General features: G+C 46.8%; 1 protein-coding gene across 3 annotated transcripts in view; it reads right to left on the bottom strand.

The window, feature by feature from the left end:
• The window catches only part of Kif26b (kinesin family member 26B), a 402,766-nt gene that overhangs the window by 37,585 nt on the left and 344,175 nt on the right, over positions 1 to 21,006 (bottom strand). For all 3 annotated transcript variants that reach the window (XM_074048799.1, XM_074048798.1, XM_074048800.1), the window contains one exon: positions 15,961 to 16,120. In XM_074048799.1, coding sequence (XP_073904900.1) covers positions 15,961 to 16,120 — 160 coding nt within the window. The remainder of the gene's footprint in view (positions 1 to 15,960; positions 16,121 to 21,006) is intronic.

Genomic DNA, 21,006 nt, shown 5'->3' with positions numbered 1-21,006 from the left:
ACTGAGCTGTCAGTATAGCCTAATACCATTGGCACCAGAACAGATGCTCCAGGAACACTGACCAGGGCCACCTCTGCCTGCAGTGATCTGAGCGGAGGAAGGAGCTGCCTGGGGACTGGGATTTCTGAGGATCTTGTTCTAAAGCCCAAGCTGCCCTGTTCCCAGCCATTGCACTAACACGCAGGAAGTCCCACTGAAGCATGCAGTTTGGGAGTTGCTCGTTCAGCTCGTGTGCATGAGCACGCAGGACACAGGAGGGCCTCCTGCTAGCCCCAGAGGTACAAATACCAGTCACGGCCCCTTAGGCCGTCCTCATGCCTGGAAGTCTTGGTTGACACCTGTTCTCCTGCATCCCATCTGCCTGTGTTGTCCTGGATGTCTCAATTTTTATTTTTTTAACCAATTATCATGACTACTAAGACTTTTATTAAAATGAGATGAGAAGGATCCAGCAGCCCTGCGGTTTCCACCTCTGTGATCTCACCGAGACACACGTGGGAGTGTGCTGTGAACACAGCGCACACCTTAACACTGAGAGATTTCCTGGGTTGACATGCACTGGTAACCAGTGCACACCGCAACCTGTGACTGGACTCAAACCCAGCTCTGCCCAGAGAAAGACAGATGGTAACCGTCCACACAGCTGGAAGTGAGTGAGAAGGCAACTGAGTGGCAAGCATTTTGCAATGAAGCTTACGTTGCATTTAGAGATCCACCATTTCACCCCAGGGTGCACATCTCTCTTCACTGTCTGTCATCAGGCAGATGTGAGAAACATTTAAGACTTTAAAGAACGAGCTTAAGGACTGAAATTGTTGGTCCTCGACAGCGCTTAGCTTCAGAACTCACTTTGTGAATCAAACTAAGTGTCCAAAAAATAAGTAAATAAAAAGTATTGGAATTTTGGAAGGTCATCTACATGTCAAGTGAATTTCATTCAAAATTGTAATTTGTAATCAATTATTTGACAAACAACACAAAAACCTCAGGTTGGGAAGCTGCCAGTGAATTACAATTTTTTTTTAATCTGTAAATTGGAGGGCCCTGAAATACAGACAAGAAGCTCAAACTGTGTAAAAAAATTAAAAACGGAATTCTGTCATTTTGCTATGGAAACAGACACGAGGCTATTCTTTGACACTTTACCTCATAATATTCTTGAGAAACTCATTCTATTGAAATAAACTTGTCATGGATTGTACAACTCAAAAAGTCATAATTATTTTCAAGAAAACTGTGAGTTGCTACCAACAGAAACAGAAGCCGCAGTTACCAACATGTACAGATAATTTTATATGTCAACACGCATACATAGATAGATGCTGTGGCTGATTTGGGCATGGTGGCTCATGCCTGTAATCCCATCTACACAGGAGGCAGACAGAGGAAGACCATAGTTTGAGGTCAGTGGGCAAAAAAAAGTTAGTGAGATCCTATCTCAAAGAATAAGGGGGGCACGGTAGCACACACTGGCAATCCCAACTATATGGGTGACATAGGTAGGAGGACTGAGGTCTGAGGCTGGCCCAGGCAAAAGTGTGATATCTCCTTACCATGTGAAAAATAACTAAATCAAAAAGGGCTGGAGATATGGCTCAAGTGTTAGTGTGTCTGCCAGCAAGCGTGAGATCCTGAGTTCAAACTTCAGTACCGCCAAAAAAAAAGATAGTACTTGAATAAAATATAATCTTAAGGAAAATACCACTGACATGATAAGAGTATTAGTTAACGTTCAGTCACTATAACAAAATACTTGAGATAATTTCAAGGAAGGAAAGGCTTCTTTTGGCCCATGGTTTTGGTTCATGGTCAAGTGACTGTTGCCTTTGGCCTGTGGCCAGGTAGAACACCGTGGTGGAGAGTGGGTGGTGGAGCAAAGCTGCTCACCCTGTGGTGCTGTGAGCAGACAGAGGGAGAGTTGGGGTCCTGGTATCCCTTGAAGGGTGCACCCCCCAATGACCTACCTTCCTCCCCCAAGACCCCACTTGACAAAGGTTCCACCTGCTTAGCACCACATGCTGGGGACCACATCTTGTAGCACAGGGACCTTTGGGGGACATTGGAGATCCAAACCTTCCTGATATTAGACCAGAGGTGAGAAAGACAATGATTAAAACACATAAATGTGTGTCAGGAATACTGGCTGCTTGCTTTAATGTTCAGATAAACAATAAAGAAGTTGTAACTTTTCTTCCTTTGAGTCACACACATATTTTCTTTTTGTAAGAAAGTGTTTTGCATTTGAAAGTAAGTTTGAATGCAACTATTTTAAAGGTTCACCAATATAAATGGATTTGAGAAAATATTTCAAAACATTAAATACTATTAAAGTCTCTTTTCATTCTCAGAAGACTCCTGTCCGGATAATAAATGAAGTCTCCCTTGCTTCTAATTTAGAAGACATTCAACAGGAAAGGAGAAGCAGCAAAGGGGCAATATGAGAGGCATGGTACCAGCTAGGTCTTCTTGCCAGAACCACTAAACACTGGATAAGACCATCACTAAAGTCACAGCCAATGCATTTTTAAAATTGGCAATACTGGGAATTGAACTTAGGACCTAGAGCTTGCTAGGCAGGTGCTCTACCACGTGAGCCACTCCACCAGCCTCACCTGGGCTGGTCTTGAACCACAGTCCTCCTAATCTCTGCCTCCCAAGCCCCTGGGGCAGCATAAGCTGCCATGCCTCGCTTCAGTGCATCACTGAGCTTGCAAAATAACTCTCAGGTGATAAAAAAACAAGTGAAGTTGGGAACTCAAGAGAAGCAGAAGAGTACGTTTGCTTCCACCCTGAAGACATCTGCCAGACCAGGTAATCTTTCTCAGCCTAATTTCCTAAGGGAAGCAAAGCCCAGGCCAGCCCAACATGGAGATTTTATTAGGAAAATCCCTCGCCAAAACTGGCCTCACACACTGAAGACGTGACTGTGTCAAAAATCAGCACTGAGCGGGGACAGAAATTGTCCTAAGACCTGGGGAGCTGGGGTTGAAGTATTTGCAGGTCGGACTCTGCAATCTCCAAAATATTTCAAGCTGAGGACACGGTTTGCACCAGCCTTCCTGGCACCTGGTAGAAGCAAACACGAACGCTCAGTAAAGTCAAAACCATCTTCCTCCCAGGCCGCAAAACCAGAATGCCAGTGCAAACAGGGGCCCCCAGATGGAAGTAAACACACGAAGAAACCAGGCACCATGAGAAAGAAGCAGCAGAAACCACAGATGGTGAGTGAGCTGTACAAACAGAGCCCAAGTAAACAACGCAACGCTGACTAACATGTTTAAGGAAATTCAGATGTTTAAAGAAATAAAACAACAAAATGAACAAGAATGGCCCGTTTCTGCTTGTAGCTGTGCTTAGAAAACAGGAAGTGGATTTACCCTCCAACCTTAAATAACTAGAAAACTGAACGAAGTGTAAGAAAAAGATGGCTTTTGTGTACCTGGCAGAAGGAAGTGGCCTCTGAGAGAAAGGCCACACACAAGTGTGTCCCAGCTCCTGGGCCCTGAGAGCTTCCAGGCCTCAACACAAGAAGAGAACTCAAATAGAGGCAGGGAGGCGTCTTTTGGGGACATGGAGACAGTGGTCTAGGGATGGTTGAGGCAGCTGAATTGTGCAGGCAGAACAGAGGACGAGAGACTGCAGACAGCCGAGCCAGCACCTTGTATTTCGCTGTTAATTTGCACCCTGAGAAGCTGGCCAAGGCCTCAGAAGGAAATGGAGGGTCAGATGATCCCTGGAGCCACCAAGGAAGCGGTGTCACTGTGTCTAAGCAGAGAGAGAGGGCGACCTCTACTGCACAGGGCAGAGGCCTTGGAGGGGCAGGGCTTAAAGAGCGAGTCAAATTCACCCTAGACCACCCTATACCTGCCCATCTCTATCGGCTGTCCATCTCTGCACCAGTTCCTGAGGTAATCAACTAACAGAGAGGGTTTATTTGGCTTGTGGTTTTGGAGGGTTCAGTCTGTGACTATTTGTCCACTTGCTTTGGGTCTGTGACAAGGCAGCACACTGTGGTGGCAGAACACAGTGGAGCAAACTGCTCCCCACAGCACGGAAAAGTGAAAGGAGAAAGAAAAGGGGACAGGGTCCCACAGATCCTTTCAAGGAAACATCCCTGACGACCTTACAGGTTCCAGAATCTCCCCACAGGGCTATCTGGTGACCAAGCCTCTAAAATAACAAAGACCACAAACTACAGCAAAGACCACAGGAAACAGGTCCTGAAGGACTGCCCAAGGGTGATGCTGACTCCATCCCAAAGCGGGTTAGAGGAACCATCAACTTGGTTCTTTACACTTTCAGATTACAGGCCCAAGTGAGTTTGGCGAAGAGAAAGCTGTGCCTTTCTGGAAAGGTCAGACTGATGGTAAAGGTGGCTTTTCTCCTTTTCCAAAGGAAAGTGTCCAGCAGATGGGCTTCATTGCTCCAGCAAGAAATCAAACAGGGAGGTTTGTTTTTCAGGATGTGACTGTGGAGGAGGCCACAGTGGGAGGCTCTGGGCTGTGGATTTGCCCAGTTCCCTCAAGGGGTTGAGGTTGAATTAACCAGAAGCAGGAAAGGCCTGCAGGTGTATTCCTGGGCTTAACATAAGAGAGATTCCCATCTCTCTTATTGGCATGGTCTTGAAAAAAGTTTCTCACAAGAGCCCAGGAGCTCTTTCTTGGCCCTAGAGCACAGTGCTCTAGATGTGGCTTAAAACTGGTGTTATTGTCAGGGCTGAGGTGCAGCTTAGCCCGGCATGCCTAAGGCCTGGGTTCTATCCTCAGCACCAGTAAATAATAATCGTGTGTGTGTGTGTGTGTGTGTGTGTGTGTGTGTGTGTGTGTGTGTGTGTGGTGATGGCTGGCTGCCTTCCAAATCCAGGGATATGAGCTAGTCACAAGAACGGCCTTTCCCGAGAATTCTGATGCCTTCCCAAACTTCCCTATACGTGTATCAATAGGGCAACAACCCCAAAGCCATGTAATAAGTGGCTGTTATACAGAGGTAGCTTGAGTGACATGCCCTCTTGGGTGAACTCTGAGACAGACTTGCTTCCGCTAGCTTCTAGACATTAGGAGAGCTGCCTTCTTATCTGTCCTCGAACACACGTCAAAGCATGACTCACACGGCTTTCTGCCGGGCATCCTGGTTGGTGTGCTGGCTCTGTATCCGTCCTGACCATGAGATCACACTTGATGCATGGCTGATGCTTGGTGTGGTTGTCAAGGTAACCAGACAGCATGGATCTATTCTCACTATTGTATCTGGTGTGGAAAGTAGGGTTATAGCTTCAGTGCTCTCCACACCTTGCACAGTGGACATTACCACAAAGAATGGGGGCTCTGGTGGCCACCAAGCAAGTCTCGTGGCACAAAGTTGTGCTCCAGGGAGGAAGGCAGGCTGCTGAAAGCTGAAGGCAGTCATCGGATTTGTATTTGTATCTGAGATTAACAACGTAGGGCTCAAATTGCCTGGGTTCAGCTCCAATTGGTGTGGAACATAAGGAACCCGAGGGAAAGACTGGTGTCCTTATGACAAGCTTGCTTGGTAAGAGTTACGTAAACAAGTAACAGACCGTGGCGTGTGTGGTGAGATTCCTACAGAAGGCCCCGGGACCGAGAGGGTGGAGCAGCGCCTTGGCGGGGAGGAAGGAGGTCAGGGAAGGCTTCACAGGGGAGATGACATCTGAAACAAGCCCTGGACAAGGAGCTGGAAGGAGTGAAGGATTTTTAAACATAGTTCACTGTTTAAAAAACACATGATCATCTTATTAGATGCAGAAGTGGGTTGCATAAATCAACAATTGCTGTTTAAAAATCTTTTAGAAACCCATCAGCAGAACAAATATTTTGTGATTTCCTTCTGCAAAGGAAAAATCAGTCATGAAAATTACTAACCAACAGCCGTGCACACCAAAGGAAAGATTAGTTGAGTTATGGAAAGGTCCACTTATGTGAAGTTCAGAAACAGACAAAATGGAAACATATCCATCCTCAGGTGGTAAAAGACAAGCAAGAGGATAGGGAACCATCACAAAACAGCTCAGCTGTCGCCTCGCAGATGGGCAGGAGCGCTACAGACAGAATCACCTTCAAGGCCACTGAGATGTTATTCTGTAGACGGGGCAGATGTGTTTCCACAGCTGTGCACACGATACACCTCACGATTAAAACGTGAAAGAATAAAGCAGACCGCACTAACAGGGGAGGTCTAAAAGCCAGTGCTAGAACGTGGTATGCTCTTGCTAACAATTGACTGACTCACTGAATAAGGCCACAGAAACAGTGTCTAGGAAGCGGGCGGGAGAGGGTGTGGGTGGTCGAAGTCTTGGCAGTCTCCACCATCAGACAGGCGAATGTGTCCCAAATTACCAAGAGCTCCACAAGCCATAACAGGGCCTTTGCTCTAACCTGGAGCCTGTAAGGAGGCCATGAAGGCTTCGAGACAGGGGTGATGTCAGGTTTGCATCTTACAAGGGCTAGTTGTATGGAACAGTTGAAATTAAGACCTCCACCTTTCCAGAAAAGAATCCTTAGGAGGAAGCCTGGGATGTGGCAGGTGTCCTGGAGGAAGGGACAGTGGCCCTTGCTGGGGAAACTGGGGAAGGAAACCTGTCACACAAGCGATAGTTGTGGGCAGTCCCAGTGGGAAGGGGCTCAGGGTGGCAAGTTCTTATGGGAGAAACTAGACATGGTAAGTGACCAGAAAGAGAGAGCAGACACATTTAACACTTAGGTGCAAAACTAGGAAGTGCACACTTATAAATGGGGGCCCCCAAACTTATCGATCCCCTCCCCTAGCTCTGCATTGATCTTACTGATCAGTGCTGGAGCAGGGCAGTGAGGGCGACTGTGGTCACCACCCTAGACGACTGAATGTCCTGGAGTCACTTAACTTCTGCTGTTCCTGCAACCGGTCATGAACTCATTCCGACCCTCTCTAAGTCTTCGGTTCTTTCCTTATTAGATCGAAATGAAATCCAGCTCTGCTTTAGTTAAAAAGTTACCAGGTACATTAGACAATTTGGTACAACTTAAGTGCTCCATGATAACAATTTGAAAACTGTTCAGTTATACACAGAATGAATTATTGCCTCATTTGCATGAACAAAAAATCTATTAATGCTCAATTGAGCCTGAACCAGTTGCAAAACAGGTGAGAATTTACGGTTGGATACTCTGATTGAAGCTCAATTAATGCTCGAGACAGTTTTTTAATGAATTAAGCCCTGACTCATTTATATGCTCCAGTCCTTCGAGTGCCTAATTGTGCCGAAATCAAGCCACCCTTGAGTAATCACGGAGCCTCCAGGTGCCCGAGGGCATCTTGGGCTTTCTGTGCACTGGCCCAGACTAACCTGAAGCCCTCCGCCTTCGGCTGTTTTCTTTCTGGGCTGCAGGATTTGTGACATGATGATTAGTTATCATTGAGGATAACGATTAGCTGTGGATGGTTCAGAGTTCCGCATTTGACTGAGTAGTGCGTCAGGCCATGGCTCCATCAGTGTGGTGCATGGCACAACAGCTGTGAGAGGCTCAGGCACTTGAAGGTTGGATGGTGAGGAACCTTTGGAAAACATCCACGAGAGACAGTGAAGAGCAAGTGGGAGGAGAGGAGCGAGCTGGAGAGCCTCCTCTACCTAGGTGGTCCTCACTACAATCCTTGGGGCTCCCTCTTCCTCACTTGCCCTTCTTGGGTGTTGGATAAGGCCAATGTGTGTGTGTGTGTTATCAGGTGAGTGCCCAAGTGTGTGTGTGTGTGTGTGTGTGTGTGTGTGTGTGTGTGTGTGTGTGTGTGTGTGTGTGTGTGTGTGTGTTATCAGGTGAGTTGCCCAAGAGTAGTGATTATCCTCTATCTTATCCCTACTGCCTTGTCTACTGTAGGGGCCTCACAAACATATTTGAATGAACAAGTGATGGCAGTGAATGAGTGGGTATGTGAACCTGAGCTGGTACTCCACATTTCCTGATTATTTCCCATGTGCTTGGTTTCCCAGATTCAGTCCTTCAAATGCCTCCACCAGTGGCTCAGGCCAGACTCCTCCTTGCTGATCAGGCAGCACTGAGCTCCACGAATAATGGAGCTAAATTTTATGAACATATGACATCTAAAGTATAAGGTGAAATTTCTACAAAAGTTAGCCTGGACAATGTCTTTGGAGGTAAACCTGCCTCTTATTAAGTCCAACACAGACGGGGTTCTTAACCGTGGTAACACACAATGGGCTCTGCCTGGGCTTCAGGACAAGTCCTGGACTTGCATTCAAGGGTGTATTCTATGAAAAACTTGTGACTTTGAATCATGTTCAGGCACGACAGGGGGCTCAGCAGCATCCAGCCCCAACCTCCAGCTCCTTCTTAGGTTCAAAGGACCCACCATGGGTGAGTGACTTCCCTTCATAAGTCACTCTCGTGCAGAGCACTTACAGTGGACCCCTGACTGGGTCCCTGCATCACACGGTCCCTGAATTATAAGCTTTGGCACAGAGTAGCACGGTTGTCTTTTTACTTTAAAGCACACTTTCTTAAAGGGCCTCACAGACATGGCATTGCTGGGCTGTGCAAGGTGTTTCTGAGGTGGAGAAGGATGACATTCTGACTTCAGAAGAGTCTTGAGTATACCGGGTCAGTGATGGTGTAGCACCCATGTCCCTGGTGTCAGCTCAGTGTGGGCTCTGCCAGCCCAGGTCACAGCTGTCTTTTTCAGAAATCACAGCTATTCTACTCCACACACCTCTGGGGGACCTCAGTTCACACATTCCAGGTGGGACTCTTGTCTGCCAACTGTGGACGTTCCCAAAGGCCCTCTGATCAGCCAGACCCCTGAGGACGCTCGCTTTCTGGCGCTCTGCCATCATCCACACCTGTTATCCTTCTTCCCCTTGCTTCCTCCCAGCCAAGCTTGAAGACGCATCTGTGACACCTCTCCTTCACCTGGGTCCCCCTCAACACACTCAGCAGACACTGCCTCAGGGAGACAAGGAAACAGTCCTACCGGTCCTTGGGCCCAGCACCAGCTCTACAGTGTGTTCTTACGTGAGAAAGTGTGGGAATTTCTAAAAAGACTGAAAAAAAGGCTGAGGTTTGCTGAGCTCCGCCACTGGTGCCCAGAGTGTGAGGCTCAAGCTTGGAGCATGGCTTCCGCAGAGTCAGTGATGAGGGTGATCAGAGCCCCACTGGCTGACTTTCTCCCTAGGGCCCTGCATGAGAGTTCTAGGTCAGCAACACCTTGTGATTCCATCATTCTTATTTGGTATTTCTGATTCAGACCTGAGTTGCTTGGGTCCTGAACGGGAGATTTCTTTTCCATTTGTCTTCATTTCACATTCTCCATTCCATGAATAGGTAGTGGTCAGTCCTAGCTCAGCAATCACAGAATGGCCAGTCTAGGGGAGTGACCTGAATGCACAGGGTGGACAAGGGGTCCCTCCCCTTGGATCCATGCTTTCCTTACAGTCAAGCACACAGGTTTAGGCTTTGCAGTTACCCTCCATGACCTTCTTATTTCAACAAACACTGATGGAGCATCAAGAACGCTCTAGATGTGGTGGTGATGTACTGGGAGGTCAGGAGGCAGCTGTGCTACCGACTAGCTGTGCCAACTTGACAAGTTACCCAATCCCTTTGGGCCACAGTTTCCCCATGTATAACATGAAAGCGACCATACTGTTCCTAAGCCATGGTCACTGTCAGAGTTAGACATCTATGAAGCATTTAGAGTACACTCTGGTGCACAATGAGAGAACAGTGGCCTTAAGCCGTCATCACGTCCACACTAAGAAACAACACTGTCTGGATCTCACGCATACACCATCCTGACTCCCTACTGTCCTGAATTCCCGCAACGAAGCTGAAAGGCCAGAAATAAGTGTGGAAGCTATTGTTTCCTTCTCCCTGTGACCAAGCCGGTTCATAAATTCCAAACCTCTGCTCCTTTGGAAAGAGTGAGAAAAAACTTCCCACTCCTTTCTGCCTCTTTACTCACAAGAGGACTGTGACTGTTGAGGATAGGAAGTGTGACCATAGGACATACAGCCCAATTCCGTCTGTCTGTCTCCCTTCTACCTGGGGCTATGTGGCTGTCTGGGGAAGGGTCCCTCTGTTTACCTGATTCTTCCCTTTCCTGAGTCCTGTGGTCTCTGTTTGTGGAGGGGCAGAAGGAGACTCCCTTGTACCCTGCTAGGATTAAGAATGTGTGGCATTTTAATCCCTGGTCATGCTCTTGTATCTGTTTGACAGTTGGCGTAGAATCTAGAAGGAAGAGGCTTTGATTGGTAACCTCAGAACCTGAGCCAAAAGAGAAATGAAGAGGTGTGCTGATTTCCACCCACACCTCAAAACGTCCTGTCCCATCATCCAGCAGGGACAAGCTGCAGTGGATGGAGGGGACAAGCCACGGTGGCTCTGCTGCCCAGAGATTCTGGCTGAGTTGGGGACCTAATATTTGGCCCCCAATTCTGGGAAGGAACAGCATTCTTAAGAACAAACAGAATGGCATGTGGAGTTCCTGTGTCCCCTGTGGCCAGGACCAGCGTGTGGACCCAGGGCTGTGACCCCGATGGATTCTGGGGCCACGTGGTCTTCTCCAGTGGCTTGCAGAGCTAATTTACTGACAACACTGCCTGTGCTGTAAGAAAGCAGTAACTGTCTCTAGAAAGTTCCATAATTAAATGTGAAAATGTCACTGACTAGGGAAGCAAATAGCTAGGAGTAAAGAAAAAAAGTGGGAGTGCTGCTGAAAACCTCATAAACGAGGGGACTTCTGTGTCCCAGTGATGCTCTGGGCTCGCTTTCTCTGCATCCTCACAGCCACTAAAATGTATAAAAGCAGCAATACTCAGAATTTTCAGAGGTACAGTTGCCTGGCAACCTAAAACTGGTTATTTTGTTTCTAAACAGGGACTGATCTAAACTGGTAAGTGGAGTTTGTGCAAATAGTTCTAAACTGTGTGCATTTAAAGGAGGTTAGCTGTGCACATGCCTCACACAGGGATGCTTGCAGAGGCACTCATGCTATCTTAGGTAAATCTGGACAGCTGATATTCATTGGCATTTTCCAGTAAATTTCTATTTATTTCATGGTATGTGTAAATAATCTATGTTCAAGTCCAGAGGAAAGGGCCTGTGTGGGCAGGGGACCTAGATGTCCTATCTAAGAGCTGTCCTGAATCACTTTCTCTAGCCACCCAAACTGGTGCAAGTTACGAGTTCTGAGAAAGCAGACGGGCAAATCCACATGGATGCCTGGAGTCACGCTTTTCCAGGCAAGGCAGGCGATGTGGCACTTCAGCGAGGGCATCCTGCAAAGTCCTGGAGTCGTGGACCCGTGGCTGCAGGCTCCTCTACCTGCCGGCCCTCACAGGAGAAGCGTTCACACGTTGGAAAAGCTGCCTGTGTGTATAAAGTGCTGATCCTCTGAGTCCCTGGCTTGACCTTGTGTTTCTAGAGCTGCCTGCTGCTTTGAGTGAACAGCTTTGCTCAGACACGGTGACATTCTCAAAAGGGCTTTTGGCTCCTGATCCCACAGTGGGGCCCTGGAGGCAATGTGTTTCCACTACAGACCACATAGGGTGTCCTCATCACCCTGGGGGAGGGACACCTCAGATGTCTTGGGCTTCACTGTTTCTTGTAGTTTTTAGACTGTGGAGAGGAGGGGACATCATTGCGGCTGCCTATGCCTCAATACAGCAGTGACTGAGCTGACAGGGCAAGGACAAGGTGTCCGCCTGCACCACAGATCAGACCCACTACCAAGGGGATCGAGTGTCACTTATGTCACGTGCACCACTTTCAAGTCCACTGGGAAGAGCACCTCAGGCGGACACAACATGGAAGGTCACAGAATACTTTTCCATGACCTCTGTGATGGGGGTCAAACCATCACCAAATTCCTATTGTTTTGAAGCAAGGATGAGTGGCCTGTTGGCAAATAAGCAAGTAGATTTGGGGTTGGCTCAGACCGGGACACCCAGAAATAAATTCCCCAAATAACACAGCGATTAAGTCACGTCACAGAAATAGCTATCAGAATCCATTCAAGGACAGTTTAAAAGCAGCCTTTCAAGAGTGGCCATGTGCAGAAGCAGCCAGCTTGGTAGGGAATGGCCTTTCCATGTCACAGGCTCAAAATCCCCTGTGCAGGATATAACACCCCAGAAAAGAAACACGCTGACCAGTGTGGAGGCCGATGACTATTCATACCTCCACCAAACAGCCCTACAGCTCCCCCTTCCCAACACCCAGTCAGCTGCAGCTCTTTGATCCCTTCCCATAAATTCCCCTGCTATGCCATCAGGGAGACAGATTTGAGCCTTTTTGTTTTTCTTGTGTCTTTGACACTCTCCATAAAAAGCTTTTTCTTTTTTTGCAAAAACCCAGTGCCATAATTTTGGCTTCTGTGTGGCTGGCACCTGTGTATCAGGTCGTATGACCTAGTACGGCCATTTCTCCCAGTGGAGCACCAGTTAAAAGCCAAGGTAAGTACTTGCAGTACTGCCATGTGATGAGTGAGCCTCCTAAGGTCTTGTGCCATTTGCAAGACAACACCTAACAGGAGAGAGCATCTGTTTCAAGGGAACTGCACTGTGATTAGAATTGCCCAGGTCCCTGGAAAGACTGTGGACCTTCAGAACAGCTGGGCCTTATATCTGAAGCTAAGTCCACTGATAGACCCTGTGGTGGCCCCTCTGGGGACCAATGCCAAGGGTGTGTGCCAGGGACACTGGCTGAGTGCATGAGGACTTGTGTCAAGGCCCCTGCCTATTTTTTTAAAATCCATCAAATGCAAACACTGAGCATCTTGCTGCCCAAGAAGTGAGAGGAATAGTAAATGACGGCAATGAATGAGCCTAGAAGGAAGTTTGCACACGCACCGTCCAAATGCTCAGGACCAGGTCACGAGGTGCCCTGCTGTGACAGAGGAACGTGGGCAGCCTGTGGGTGTGGAACCAACCAGGGGGTGGATGGAGCCCTTGGTAGTCTTCCTGCCTGCCTTTCTGAATGGTGTCACCATTCAGGATTGAGACTTGGTGCTTGGAGCATTGAGCCAGCTGCACCGTGTAGTGCGAGGCTGGGAACCTGCTCCCCGTGTCTGTGTCTGTCACCTGCAAAAGCAATATGATTTGCCAGGGTACCTGCGGGAGCATGGGATGGGTAATGAATGCAAACTCCCTTGCTGGCTCCCATGACAAATTGTCTGGTTTGATGATGAAGAGAAATGGAGACAGGCTATACCCCTATGTGTACATCCAGTAAATTTCCCAGAAGCAGGAACGAGTAATGTAGGTTCTGAGCACAGAGCTGTCCAGGGTGACAAATGAAGAGGCAGTGGGGTTTTTGTGTTATGGAGGGATGGGGGAGGGCGGGGAATCAGGTTCCTGATTTTCCTGAGAACAAGCAGAGCAAGAGGGAAAGAAACTGTGGGCAAGGAAGTTTGCTTCCTAAGGCAAAGACAAGGCGTGACACCCTGAAAGGTGCCTAGCAGGCTAACAAAATGCTGCATAATGAAGCTTTGGAGCCAGGATGGAATTGATGAAAGAAATCTGGGCCAGCCTGCCGGGCTGCATCTCCCCACTGCGCAGAGCAAGGCAGCTAACACATTACAGAGCTCGGTGAGAGGGGGGCATGTGGGCTCAGCTGCCAAGGCCTCCAGAACCAGGCAAAGCCATGCAGTCCGGTCCAGTCCCCAGCTGCTGGGGGACAAGAGTAAATCCGTGTCTTACCTTTCATACTCCAAGGGAGGAAGGTTTGGGGTAGATCAATCACTCTGCAAGAGTGATTTGCAGACATCAAATACTGAGTGTAGGCTGAGAATCTGAGACACTTCAGCAAAGGCCTTGCGAGGCTTACGCACATGACAGGCATTAGGGATGGCAGCTTGGCAGAGTCACTGCACTGTGAGTGTCTGGGCGAGGAGAGAGCAGGCTGGATAGCCAACGGCTGTTCTTCCTTCCCTGAGTGCTGGGCAGCCCTACAAGCTCTGGGTGGGGTCTGTGAGGCGAGGCCAGGGCAGCTGGAGGAAGCCTGCACCCAGGTTGCCAGATGCCAGGGTCTGCTGGTGGGGGTGACTCTATAGTGGGGTGTCGTTTCAGCACAGCAGCTACACTGCCTATGCTGAAGTCAGATGCAGAAACCCTTTGCTCATCCCTCTCTTGGTCCCGTAATGTTAGGAACGGGCTCCTGTGCTGCTCAGGCAGATGTCTGCAGGGCTGGGCTGGGGGTTCACGTTTGGTCAGTCCTCCCAAGAGCTCTTTTTATTAGGGTTCACTGATATTAAAAATATGTTTAATTTAACAAGAGATCTTGAGCGAGTCGTGAAAACAATTCTGAATGCTTCCTTATTTGTTTATAGTCAAACCAAACTTCCACCGATGTGAAGGTAGTTTAAATTAAAAGATTCATCTGCTTTCATTCATCCACCCTCCACCATCAATTCAGCAAATAGAAATTGAAATCACAAAGCATGCCACTCTTCAGTAGCAAGGTGAGATGTCATAGGCACAATGATGTCATAGATGATGTCATAATTTCAAGCCTTGACCACGTCACAATCTCTTCAGCGATCACATCTGTACACGTGAGTCTCGTTTTGTGGAAACTAAGGAAGGTCAACAGCTCCTTACTTTCTAAGGTCTCCAACCTTGACGTTCTACTGCAGACTGACCTTTTTTCTTTCTTTGAACACACAGTTGTGTTTATTCAACAGCACAAATGACAGAAACAGAAACTTTATAAAGCTTCAACTTGAATTCTTTTCTCGTAGAAAATGGTATCTTCGGGGACTGGGAACAGTTTCTGTGTTTATCCAGCTGGGATTCCAAATTTTAAGAACTGAGCCAGCCAGGATGACAATCCCCAGTGTAAGCCCTAAAGGCAGTCTAGTAAGAGCTCTACCCGGCGAACACTTAGGGCGGAGGAAGGAAAACTCACGGAGTAGAAGGAACTTCCCGACTTACCTTTCTCCTCCCACACAATTGTAGGCTGCATTTGTAATATTTTTACAGATTATAAACATGATTCCACATGTATTTATTTATGGCAACTCTCAGGCAGGTGTTACTTCCACTTAAACAGATAGGTATAAGCTCAACCATGTTGTCATTTCTTGTTATTATCGACAATGTTCTAAATTCTATCAAAAAACCTTTCATACTTGTCCTGTCATTCTGGGTCTTGTAACACAGATAAGATTTACAGCTATAACTCTCATTTGATGATGAGCAGAGGTTCACATAGCTGGCGAGAGGCACAGGGTCTTAGACAGCCAGGAGAGTGCCACGACCCCACCACAATGTCCAATGGCAAAGCTGAGTCGGGCGATGCCGTAAGGAGGAGGTAAGGCTGGGGTATTGTGAGCACAGATAACACGGCAGGCCTTTGGCTAGCCAGACACAGGAGAAGCTCTAATCTTGGGAGCAGGAACAAATTGGGGAACAGACATTTTATGGGATGGTGTGTGAGGACTCTCCAGGCCTAAGTAGGCCTTTTAAGTAGGGATGCAGCCAGCACACCAGATTGCACAGAACCCATGCAATACTGGGGGAATACGTACACTAAAGTATTATTTGCTGTTGATCTGAAATTCTAACTGGGTGCCCTGTATTTTTCTCAGGTTAATGTGGGAGCCCCACTCCTGAAGGGACACTAAGCCATTCTTCAGTCCATTGCTTGCACCCCTATGAGACAGACACATTGACACAAGGTGACAAAAATCCAAGTCATTGTGATTGGAGACCTCAACTAAGATCATTTCCTATTTCTTCTGAGCATCATAAAATTCGGACTGGAATGAATTTAAGTACTTTCATAACTTTCCAGCTTGGAGATGATGCCTTACACAATCAAAGCAAAGGCTGATCTCTGGCACCAAACTCAGAATGTGGTCCAGACTGTCTCTCTCTGGCACAGCTCTCCCTGGACAGGCCTGGATGCCATCAGCTGGCACTGCACCTACCTGTCCTGTTCTGGAAAGTTCACTTACTTGTATGGAATGTGTTTGCTGCCGTTGACCAGAGCCAGGATGACGTTACCCAGAGCGGACAGTGAGAGGCACAGCCCAGAGCCTCCTTCTCGGTTTTTGCCAAGAGCTTTCACACAGCTGCCCAGATCGATGAGATGCAGACGGCTGCGACCTCCAGACACTGCACAGGAGAGGAGACAAGAGGAGGAAGAAGCGTTAGGTCCTGGCCACACTTGCCTGCTCTTCCCGCAGCTCCTCAGGAAACTGAGGAAAGAGGAAAAGGGGAAGAAAAAGGTTAAAGTTCGTGGCCTGGTAGGTAGCCCCACAAAGTCATGCTGCATTATGAACATCATGATCCTCTTAAATCCTGCCCACGCATCACTGACCTTGTAGAACCTTCTGATGTTCATATGATATGAACAGTTCCTGTAGGTTGAACTGGTTGGGATTTCAGACAAAACAAATGCCTCCTTCAGGGAGGATAAAGTTTGCCCCCAAATGTCACCTGGACAGCAGAATTCAGAAACTCATCAAGTTAAACACAAACAGTTCCTGGTGATCACTGCAGGGAGGCAACCTAAGGCTCAGCCAGCAATCAAGCCGAAACCCAGGTGAAGTCTGCGGAGAGAGTGAGCCAGGGGCAGAGATAGGGAAGATCCAAGTGTTGACTGAGGTCTGCCAACTGCCGGGTGCTGCACAAACCTGGGTTTCATTCTATCCCCACGATGAAACTGTATGCTAACTACTGCTATCCTTCTTTCACAGATGGGAAAAAGTTCAGAAAAGTTAAGAAATTTGCCCATGAGAACTCCTGCTTCCAGCCTCTAGGGGACTAGATTGGTCCTCTTGCCTGAAACAACCAAGAAATGAATGACATGTGTATGACAACTGCCCTCAAGACACGAGATCGCAGACAGCAAAGGACAGTGGTCCCTAAGGAACCAGAAAAGAGCAGGGTGAATGCTCCCTGTATGTCAGCTCCTTGCTCCAGAGTGGCTCTGGCCATGGCTCAGGGAGGGGACTCTGGTCGAATCTGGTGGACTCCTGGAGTTGAGGACAGAGATTTGAAAGTCCAGAAAAACTAAGACAGTAACAGTTTTCAGGACAAGGTTCTGAAAAGGAGAGAACCCAAGAGATTTGCAAAGGGCCTCTTGAGTATTCCACTGAGCACTGACCAGCACGTGCAAGGAGTAAAGTGCCCACATCTAGAGGACTGACCATCTGAACAGGACAGCACTCACACAGGACCAGGAAGAGTGTCTGTTCCCAGCAGCCAGACTGGAAAGCTCGAGGTTCAAGGGTATTTCGTAGAATATTCAGAAGGGTCCCACTTCAGCAGTGGGGATACTTAGGACCCTTTTTTGTGTGTGTGTGATGGTTTTTATTTATTTTTTTCCCAGATAGGGTCTTGCGAACTGTTTGCCCAGGCTGGCTTTGAACTGCAATCCTCCTGATCTCTGCCTCCTGAGTAGCTGGGATTACAGTCAAGAGCCACCTGTGCCCAGCTAAAGAATTTTAAAAATGGTACACTGAACTTCTAAGAGATGAAAGCTACAACACAAGACGAGAAATACACTTGATGGAGTTAACAGCAGATTAGACACTGGAAAAGGAAAGATTAGTAAATTGGAACATCTAGAATTAAACTCTCCAAAATGAAATGCTGATGGAAAAGTGAAAAAGCCAGGGAGGGAATGAAAAGAACCATAGGACAGCACACACAGCGCCCTGTGGATTGATATGGGAAGAAGGAGCAGCCAGCACTCTCCAAGCCTGATGAAAACTATGAATCCACAGATGCAAGATGCTCAATCAGCCCCAAGCAAAAGAAAGTCAAAGAAAACTCAGAAGCACAATGCTCAAAACCAGCGACAAAGAGAAAGCTCCTACAACAGCTTGAGGGACGAGCAGAGTCCCTGTGAAGGAGCAGTCCAGAGACGACAGCACATTTCTCCTCTGAATTAAGTCAAGCGGGAAGCCAGGGCAGCGACATTTTAAAAACACTAAAACATACGGTCAAGTGAGAAGTGTATATCCAGAAAAGGAATCAATCCAAAACAAAAGGAAGCTAAAATCATCCTAAAAGGGTGGAAAGAACCCACCAAAAGTAGACCCAAAAGGACGCAGGCGGGTAGAGCTTTGGAAATGATGACCACATGGGTAAGCAGACAAGATTTCCCTCACTGTTCCATCTCTTTAAAAGATAATTATTAAAAGAACGATAACAGGAATGTCCTGTCTGAGCCTGTCTGTACGTCTGACAGCAGGGAAGGGAAGGGTCAGGGAAGGGAGTGAGTGCAGCACTGCGGCTGTTGCTCATGGCGTAGTCTGACTTAAAGCAGACCTGCAGATCAAGGCATGGACCACACACCCTCAGGCAATCGCTCAGTAACAGGGCAGCTGACCAGCCAAAACAGATGTAAGGCAGTCTCTGAAATGTTTGAGGTAAATAAAAGGAGAAAGGGACAAAGAAGAGATGAGAATAAGAGAAAACATAGAAAAGTTATACTTTGAATCAAACCATATCAAAGTTACACTCAGTGTAAAGAGCCTGAATCTCTCCCTAAATGGCAACATTGGCAGACTGGATGTCTTAAGAAGGGACAATTCTACTCTGTGCTGGTCACAAAAGTGTACTTTGAATGTAACAAATGACAGCTCACATGCATAAGTACAGAGACAGCAACCCTAACCAGAGAGATGGGATGGGGTACCAGCAGCTGACCAAAGTGACAAAGCCTGTGATGACAGGCAAAGAGGGAGGCTTGTAATGACAAGGGGACAATATGGCAGTGTTTGTGCCCTAAAAACAGATATTCAAGTCCACGCAGCAAAACGTGAAAGAGCTTCAGGAAGAAACAGACAAGTCCATAATCCCAGTTAGAGACTTCCAATCCCCATTTTCTCCACAGTCAATGGGACTAGAAGACAAGAGACCTGGGAAGCAGATGGAGGTGAGCGACTTGAGATCTACAGAACATTCACCCAGAGGAACACGCCTTCTTTTAAGGTGCATATAAACACTTAGTGTGTGCTGGTCCACAATCAGGTCTAAGTGAGTTTAACCACACTCACATCGTTCAAAGTGCGAGCTGTGACACATGGAGTTAGAAGTCAGCGTAGGAAGGTATCAGAAAACTGCACAACTCAGCTCCTATGACCATGGACAAAGAAGAAAACAAATGGAAATTAAAAAGGTGTTTTTGGGTGAGTGAAATGAAAACACAGGTCCAAGGTTATGTAAGACTCCCTTAGATGTACTTATGAGGTGATCGCCTTGAACGCCTGGATAAGAAAAAGAGTGGTTTCAAGTCAACAAACCCCAGCTTCTGCCTTAAGAAACTAGAAGATAAGCAAGCTAAAGATGAAATATATAGCATAAAAGGAGTTAACTGACACAAAAAAGAAAGCAATGCAATACAAACCCCCTCCCCAAATAGAAAAGTAATGAAGCCGCACGCTGGTCCTTGGAGACGATCAAGTGGATGAATCTCTCAGGTAAGTGATGAAGGATGAGAGGGAGGGAAGTCAGTATCGGAGGTGAGAGATGACCTTATATGTGGTTTCTATGGACATCCAAAAGTAATAAGGATTACTTCAGTAAATTAGACAACCTGGAGAAAATGGACAGATTTCTCTTTTCTTTTTTGGCATTCCTGGGGTTTGAACACAAGGCCTTGTGCTTGTTAGGCAGGGCCTCTACCACTTGAGCCACTCCGCTAATCCTGTTCACTTTAGTTACTTTTCAGGCAAAGGTCTCATGTTTTCACCTGGACTATCCTCAGACTGCTAACCTATCTATAGCCTTCCAAGTAGCTGGGGTGACAGGAGGCACCACCACATCTGGCTTACTAACTGAGATGGCATCTCAGTAACTTTTTACCTGAGCTGGCCTCAATTGGCAAGCCTTCCAGATCTCTGCCTCCCAAGTAGCTGGGATTATAGGCAAGAGCCACTGTGCACAGTGGAAATTGAAATTTTAAATTACCGTTTACAATAGACTTAAAAATATGACACATTTAGATAAATCTAATGACAAAAGGAACCAATACACTAAAACTTATAAAACATTGCTGAAAGAAAGAAATGAAGACCAAAAGAGAGATGGTGCCATGGTCAGAAGAGGTGATGTTAAGGTGTGGATTCTTTCCACACTGGCCTGTAGAGTCCATGTAAACCCAGTCGGAACCCTGATGGGACACTTTCTCAGAAATTGCTTCTAGAAAATCCATTTAGAGAGTGATTCTAAAACTTACATGGAAATGCAAGAAACCTAGCAGAGCAAAAATAACTTTTAAAAAATATCAACAAAGTTGGAAGACTTACTACCTAATCTCAAGACTTATAAATCTACCATAATTAAATTACTGTAGAACTGATGTAAAGATAGAGAAGTAGATCAATGGAAGAGAACAGAGTCCAGCACTAGACACACAAAAATATGGGAAACTAATTCTTAATAAAGTTAATTTAGTCAAGAAAGGAAACATTTTTTAAACATATAACTGCTTTTATTGGAACAATTGGACATTTGTATGCAAAAATATGCACAAAAAATAAAAAGTATTTTAAAGTGAGTTTTAAGTATGATTTTAGTCCACAGATTGTGTAATGCACAAAATTTAACTAAAAATGGATCAAAGACTTAATGTAAAATCTAAAATTATAAAACTTCTAGAAGAAATATTTTTGACTTTGGGTTGGGCCAAGATTTCTTAGATGTAACACCAAAAACATAATTATAAAAGAATAGATGGACTTTGTCAAAAATAAGTATTTTGCTCTACAAAAGACACTGAAAAGACATAGAGCAAATATTTATAAGTCATATATGTGACCGAGGTTGTATCCAGCATTTGTAAGAACAACTACAATTTAAAGAAGTGCAAAGACGGGGACACTCCACCAGAAGATGACAGAGGCCAATGACACCCCAGGAGGATGGCGACACCCCGGTCATCAGTGAGATGCGGACTGAGACCTCCGTGAGTCACTGCTGTCTACACGCCAGTTATGTAAGAAGGAAGCGGTTAAAGGGTTGATGATCCTGGATGTGATGAGGATGGG

The sequence above is a fragment of the Castor canadensis genome, chromosome 11 (genome assembly GCF_047511655.1).
Source record: "Castor canadensis chromosome 11, mCasCan1.hap1v2, whole genome shotgun sequence".
Lineage (NCBI taxonomy): Eukaryota > Metazoa > Chordata > Mammalia > Rodentia > Castoridae > Castor > Castor canadensis.
This window is presented reverse-complemented; position numbering and strand designations above follow the sequence as displayed.